General features: G+C 31.9%; 1 protein-coding gene across 2 annotated transcripts in view; it reads right to left on the bottom strand.

The window, feature by feature from the left end:
* Positions 1-5,358, bottom strand: part of LOC106471519 (activator of basal transcription 1-like) — a 12,707-nt gene extending 7,349 nt beyond the window's left edge. The window contains exon 1 of one of the 2 annotated variants that reach the window (XM_013932118.2): positions 5,084-5,358. In XM_013932118.2, coding sequence (XP_013787572.1) covers positions 5,084-5,354 — 271 coding nt within the window. In that variant the 5' untranslated portion in view covers positions 5,355-5,358. The remainder of the gene's footprint in view (positions 1-5,083) is intronic. The other variant, XM_022400128.1, reaches the window with a different exon arrangement.
* Between the last annotated feature and the right edge of the window lie 2,525 nt (positions 5,359-7,883).

Here is a 7,883-nt window from a genome sequence, read left to right as displayed (position 1 = left end):
ACCCACCATATTCTCTAGATATGGCACCATCAGATTACCATCTTTTTTTGTTCGCTGCAACACCATCTTAATGGGAAAACGTATGCAAATGTGTAAGGTGTTAAAGAGGACATCAAAATGTTTTATGTTTCAAAGCCAAGTGATTTCTTTAATCAGGGAATTAACAACCTGATTGTAAGATGGAAAAGCGTCATCAATAAGAATGGAGACTATTTCATTTAATAACTGTTTTGTTTTGATATATAAATTGTTTGGGTTTTTCATCAAAAAAAAAAGCGACATTAATTTCTTGATGACCTAATATGACTGGATGTAGCAACATAGATTAATAAAGTGGTGAGGCTTCAAAATTGTTTTAATATAATGTACTCAACTTCTGGAGATCAAGTTGTGATAGATTATTTCTGAGAAATATGGCTGTATTTAAAATAAGTCTGGAATTTTCACATAAGTTTGCAAGGCTAAATGCTCACATCACTGCACTAACTTGTCAGCGTGTTTCATTAAACTCATCTTTGTTTGTAAATATTTCTAGAATGCATTCCCCTAATGCAGGGGTGGATTAAGATCCTAAAATGACCCAGGCAAATACTCAGAAATCAGAATGATATATATATATATATTTAGATGTACAATAGGTTAGTCAGTAACATTGGGACAATATAACCAGGTTATCACCCCCACTGGTCCAGGCATCACCAGGATTTTGCCCAGTGTCCCGACAGCCCAATCCACCCTTGCCCCATGTTGGGTGATACCTGTAGACTACTCCTTCTAGTACTATATTTATTATTTTCACAAGATACAGGTGCAGCATATTCTTTATATTCACAAGAGATGTTTAGATGGAAAACAATGTATGTGATAATTGGTGCAGAGGAAATAAATCTTAATTTAGTGTGATATCTCAGCAAAGTAAGAAATAATTAAATAAAAATTCTCTGTTTAATAAGTATTAAAATATTTAATATTTTTATTATGCACTGTCACTTATTAATCTACTGAAACCATGAAAAAGCATGCAATTCATTCTTGCACAATCTGAGAAATTACATTTCAACATTAATTAGACCATGAGGAAGTTACGTCTCAATCTTTATTATTAAACTAGGCTTGTACCTGTTCAACAGTCTTAAGGAATTCCTAAACCCTTTCACTGCATAATTAGATTTCAGGGGTGTTCCCCAAAAGTTATTTCTCCATAAAAAAAAAACAACAACATAAATTTAGACTTTCAACATAAAAATTTGCAAAAGTTGTTGAAAATGGTTGTACAATATGTGAAAGTAAAATGGAAGTTATTTCAAGACCAGGGGAGATCTGTTGATTGTCGTAGTAATGGGAGAATTTGTTAGGTTTTTGTGAAGAAAAATTGATGTACTGTATTTAACAATAATAAAGGTTCGTCGACTGAACCTTTATTACTTTTGTTGATTTTTACAGTGAAAGGGTTAAAATATATACTGTTTGAGAAATTATGTGTTAAATGTATGTCCTCTCATGGTATTGGCAAACAAAGAGTATAATATTACTGTATTTGATAGGTCTAAATGGCATACAATTTGAAATTGAAGAGAAATAAATAACATGTAACCAAAGTGCTCTCTGGTGGAATTCAATGTCCTATTGGCTTTTATGCAATGAGAAATTGTCAACATTGTAGGTGATGAGTTGAATCCTTGAAGAGAGTGATAGGTAAACAACAACAAAAAAGTAAATATAACTATTATTCATTAACCTGCCAAGTATTTCATTTACAATTATAGAATTAGTAATTATTTAAGTATATATATATATATATCTTTATAGTTGTGTTGCTAGAAGTAGAATTTTAATCAATAACCAGCAAAATAGTGTCAATTTAGTTACGTTCACAAAATGATTGGTAAAAATTTAGGGATAAATGGAGTGGAGCTTATAAGATGTCAAAATAATTATTATTATTATATGAGAATCATGGACTCGACTGTGATTTTCAAGATGTTTAGAAAGTACATTAAAACAGAGCTTGTTTATTTCAGGATAAGTTAGAGATAACTTTGGGGATGATTGCACTATTAAAGGAGGGAGAACAGTAGATTAGGAGCAAGAAGTCATAGAAATATATAGAATCAGGGTAAATGTTACTTTGAGAATGAGAGAGTAGCAGTCTGAAATAAGTGAAAATGGTATGACTGATAAAGCTCATAATTGTGTAAACATGTAAAATGATACTGAATTGTCTGGAATAACAAGTATGGAAACAATGTGTACACAGTATTGTTGCAACAGATGACTATTAAGTGAAAAAATATTTTATTGTTTTTAAATGTTAAACAATGCAATTGCATTGTGTGTGTGTGTGATACATTTTCTTGTACAAAGTTTAGGATTAGAAAAGTAATTTACCTCAAAATTACCGTACCATTTTTTTTGCCACTTGATAAACATTTTTGAGAATGTGAAACAAATTTTAAAGTCAATTTTATACATTAATTTTTAACTATATTTCAACAATTTAAACTCAGAAATATTTTGTCATTTTCTGATATTTATTTAGGGTAATTCATTAAAGAAGAAACTTGTACTTTCATTTCTGCATAGCTGCAAAGAGTTTCACCTGTAAAAAAATATCCCAATTGTAGATTTTTTTTAATGTTTCTGCTCATTCCAAAGAATAAGCTTATTTTACAGAATGTACTTATAGACATACTGATAACATGTCAAAAAAGGTAATTATCTTTTTATACAAATTACTAGGTACACCTTACTTGGAATACTTATCTAAGAAACGATACTGACTTACTGGAAAGGGTTCAGCAAATGGCTACTAGGATTATTCCAGGGATAGAGAAAGTATTTTATAGGGATGGGTTAAAATAAAAATATCTTAAATATTCAGAAAAGAAAGGTAAGGTGTGATTGTATTAAATTTTACAAGATTATCCACAAGATGCTAGGATAAACACCTCTAATTTCCTTGTTGTATATTCTGAAGACAATAGGATGAGAGGACACAATTTTTAAGATTTGAAGGAGACGGGCAAGGCTCCAGCTAAGACAGTTTTATTTTTCTGACACAGGGAAATTAACTTATAGAATCAGTTGCCATCAGCACTTATGGAGCTGGTAATTCACAAATTTAAAAGAAGTATCAATACGTTTCTAAAAAATAAAGCCAGTTTAAGTTTTTACTTTATTCAGGGGTGTGTGTGCACGGACAGCCTTGAAGGACCAGACGGTCTCTTGTTGTCTAAGTTATGTAACATCTCAGTACAACAAGGAAGAGTGAAATAAAAATGTTATAATTAAGAATGTAGTAAATATTAAAATATTCAGTATTTTTGTGTTCCTGTACATATAATTTGCTAGTTCTGAGTCTGTAAGACTAGATGGATTGTACCAGTACATTCTCACACAATCAGCAAAAACTGTGTAGGCTAAGTGACTTTTAACATTGTCAAGGTTTACGTAGATAGATGCCTAATGTTAAAAACAATGCCTCACAGTTTGATTGTTAGGAAACGGATAGGCTTTCCAGTTATTAAAAAACTATTAATAAAACAGGTTATCTCCACAGACTAGCAAAGACATAATGCAGAATATTCATGGTCAAAATTTCTTCTATTTCACAAAATACACTCAGTCTTAGACATAGGCTATGCAAACAGAGCACACAAAGTGGGTACATAATGCAAACTACACATTTTGTAAAAATGTTCACTAATGCAGTGTTGACAACCAGTCTCAAAGTACCAAACCATCACAAGGCCTACATAAGTATAGGTGATTTTAGAGTATGAAATTAGTGGTGAACACAATATAGAAATCGGAGATTTAGCTAAATAAGGCTACTACTATCAACATATCACAGCCCAATTTCTCATTTCACCATATGCTATATGGAAGAACCTAAAGAGGGTTCATGAAACGTACTGTTGACAACAGAAATGGCCGATAAAGAAAACCCAAGCTATTCAAAGGTGATGTAAAGTTCCTCAAGCTAAATCCTCTGCGTACAACAGCTACAGTAAAGCATTGGAGTGGATCAATATAATTGTGGGTCTGTATCTTAGCCAAAGGTGTCGGGGACTTACATAAAATCGGAGGTACCCTAACTGCTAACAGATACAAGCAGATTCTGATCCACTATGACATTCCCTTACGCATATCTCTCATTGAGCAGGGTTTCACCTTTCAGCATGACAATGACCCTAAGTCTACATCCAATGTAGTGAAAACCTAGTTGGAACATTCACAAAGTTTTGATGCGAACATCATTGAGGCCTTACGGGGTTACACAGATGCTGAAAAAGTTACACAGCAGCCATACAACTTATATAAGTTGTGGGAAGTGTTACAGGATAGTTGGAATAACATTCCACATTCCTTCATTGGCAAACTGTGTGGGAGCATGAAAGCATGATGTCACACTCTAAATGAAGCAAAGGACTCGTATACCAAATATTAATATTCTGGGCAATGTATTCATTTGACTATGCATATTTTATGTAATAATTCATTGTGCTTATGTTTGTGTATATCTACTTAATATAATTTACATTATATACCCATTTTGTTCACTGTTTCAATATTTATTTCCAATGCTGTATGTAAAAAGCAGCTTGTTGGTCCATACAGGCTGTCCCATCCACTATACTAAACTCTGTAAATTAAAACAGTCAAAGCCAGCCCTTATTATTCAACTACTTCTTCTGCCTTCCCTTAAATTAACTGCATCTACCACATCTAAAGGCAACCCATTCCAAAGGCCAACCACCCCATTAGAAAAATAAATCTATCATAGCTGAACAATAAATTCTTACCATTAAATATAAAAAGATGATGCATAAACACAGTCAATCCCCTTTACAATCTTAAGTTAAACATCTCAGTCAAATTCCCTCTAACTCTTCCTTTTTGAATAGTTGAGCTTTAACTTTTAAGTTTAAATATAAATTAAACAAAATACCAATTTTACCATCTTGAGTTTCGAGTCTATCCATACACACCTACTCTTTATAATAGTAAAAATGTGAATGTTTATGCTTCCACGTTTATTGAGTCACAAACTTCTGTTATATATTAACTTAATTAAACCGACCTGGTTGTAAGAATACTCTTCCAACGTCACCATACTGGAAAAAATATTCGTGAATTATTTTGACTGTCATGAAAGGTGGGATGTAACTTAAATAAATTATCCCAGGTTCACTGTTCTTCTTTTTCTTTTCGTGCTGTTTCGTTAACTTACTCTCAAACTCTTCCTCTCCATTTTCTATATTACTTTCAATTTGAGAATTGTTTATTTGAGAGTTAGAGTTGTTCTCATCTAGCACATTTGTATTCGCCACTTCCGAACAGGATGCCGCCATTATTTCTTTCACCTAACGCCCTCTGATGTCTGTAAAACTGTAACTTTTTCCTAAGAAAGAAACAAAAAAGAGGTTATTTGGTTTTTGTTAAGCGCAAAGTTACCCAATGGGCTATCTGGCGCCCTGCCCATCACGAGTATCAAAACTCAATTTTTAGCGTCATAGACCTGCAGATTTTGTGCTGAGCCACTTAGAGGCTAAAAAGAGAGTGAAATTGATATCAAAACATTTTCAAAAATATATTTTTTTTTATCATAAGTGACAGAAACTTTGTAACTTAGAGGAGTGCAACTGGAAATGTCCAGTTCTATTTCTCCAGAAACAAAAAGAGTGTTAAGTTTGTTTTCTAATCAAGCACAAAGCTACACAATCGGTTATTTGTGCTCTGCCCACCACGAGTATCGAAACTCGAGACATGCCGCTGTGTCACTGGAAGCAAGAGTGTTAAGAAATATATTAGTTATATAAATAACAATTATGACAAAAGGACTGATGAGAGACAAAAACCAAACAAATTACTTACAATTTTTTTTAAGGTGACAAATATAAAAAAAAAATATTTCTTAATTTTGAATCTATTACAAGAGAAGAAAACAAATATCGTATTATATTCTAATGTGGGAAAATACCATTTTGAAAAACTTTGAAAAATCCAAGAATATAAAATTTCTTGGCTTGATTAGATTATATGTGTATATATTTATAAAGAGTAAGGAAATTCTCAGTTGAGAAATTAACTAGAATTATTTTATAAGCTTTTTATTTTTGGATAAGGCCGTATGAATGAAAGTTGTTTGTCTTGAGTTTTTGAGAGCCGTAAAATAGAAATTAATGCATTAAATGTAATTTCTGGAGTGTTAAGATTGATAGTGATTTCGTAAGGTAAAAGCTCTGGAAATCTGCATAAAATCTTGTTTTTAGGCATAATTATTTTACACTTCTAATTGTTAAATTTGTTGAGTAATTTATCTAGCGGCATGAAGTATATAAATTGTTTGTTTTTAATAAAGCCACATTGGGCTCTCTGCTGTGTCCACCGCAGGGATTCGAACTCCGGATTTTAGCGTTGTAATTTTTTTAATTTACCGCTCTCCCACCGGGAGACAGTCTTTAATGAATATGAAAGTAACCTATTTTTTTTCAGGTTGGAGTTTAAACTTTTTGAATATTTAGGGTATGTGCCGTCATCGGGACACCTTTTATTTTTATAAAGTTAGAAAAAATTTTGAATAGTAAAACAGGTTTTATTGTCATTTTACTTTTATTCGTATATTTGTAATTATGGTATTATAATTGATTATATGACAACTAAATTATTACGATAAGTTTCACACGAACGAAACACTCCAGCAATGTATTTACATTATTTCTATTGAAAGATATATATATAATATTCAGTAAAATTGGAACTTTGATATAACGAAACTTTTTTATTTATTGTTCCTATAGTGGACTATATGAGAATTAAAAGTTTAAATTTTCCAATAAATTGATGTTAAAAAATTGTTTCTTAAATTCATCGTTTCCATTTAAACCCAAAATATTTATTAATTCTTTGTCTACACGTTACAGCCTTTTAAGTATGTATTACTTTGATCATTAACGAAAACAAAAAAGGAAAAAACAACGACGATTTTATTTTTTTGGAAATGAATAATTAAAGCTTCATTATAAGCAATATTAAGTACCTATAAAATGTCGAGTTTTCTAGTTATTGTGGTTTCACTGAGTGGTTCATTAAGTAACGAGAAAAACAAAATTAATTTTATGATTATTTATCCTTTAGATAAACATAACAAATATTATGGTACTGAAGATAACTCATCCAGAGTGATATTTGTTAAAGTGTCCACCTGATGCGCGGAATAGAAGAATTTGAACTGACTATAGTTTATTGAAAATATTAACCTGATATAAGCAATACATTTGAAAAGTTGTTTGTTAACGTTATTAGCATTAAATGTTCACTTTTTCTTCTGTTGCAGCATCACTTTTTACCAAAAAACAAAACCAAAGAAGAAAGAAAGTTATATAAAACTACCTCTCTTTACACCGTTTGTACGAGCTAGTTCAAGAATATGTATCTTTTTTCCAAAAGTGCTTTGTTAGCAGATCAAACATGGTTTCAGAGGTGCACGCAAACCGAATGTATAACTCGTTTCAAAATTCCACAGTGCCAAATTCTGCGGTTCCTTTCAAAGGCGTATGAATAACTATTTCTTTTATTCGTGTCATCCCATCTTGTAAGACGCCCTTGTACTTCCCTGATAATTCTGTTCTCTATCAAGATATCGTCGAAATACATCGTAGTGTCGGATTAATGGTTGTTAAACACAAAGCTACACAACGGGCTATTTGTGCTCTACCTACCACGGGTATCGAAACCCGATTTTTATCGTCGTAAACCTGCAGACCTACCGTATTTAATGGGTGACTGTAAGAGGATATTTCACATTTATTTCGATGCATTTGATAAAGATGTTTGTTTGTTTGTAGTTAAGCACAAAGCTACACAAAGGGCTATCTGTG

Source organism: Limulus polyphemus, unplaced genomic scaffold, assembly GCF_000517525.1.
Source record: "Limulus polyphemus unplaced genomic scaffold, Limulus_polyphemus-2.1.2 Scaffold4675, whole genome shotgun sequence".
Classification (NCBI taxonomy): domain Eukaryota; kingdom Metazoa; phylum Arthropoda; class Merostomata; order Xiphosura; family Limulidae; genus Limulus; species Limulus polyphemus.
Note: the sequence above shows the minus strand (reverse complement) of the source record. Positions and strands in the feature narration are given on the sequence as shown.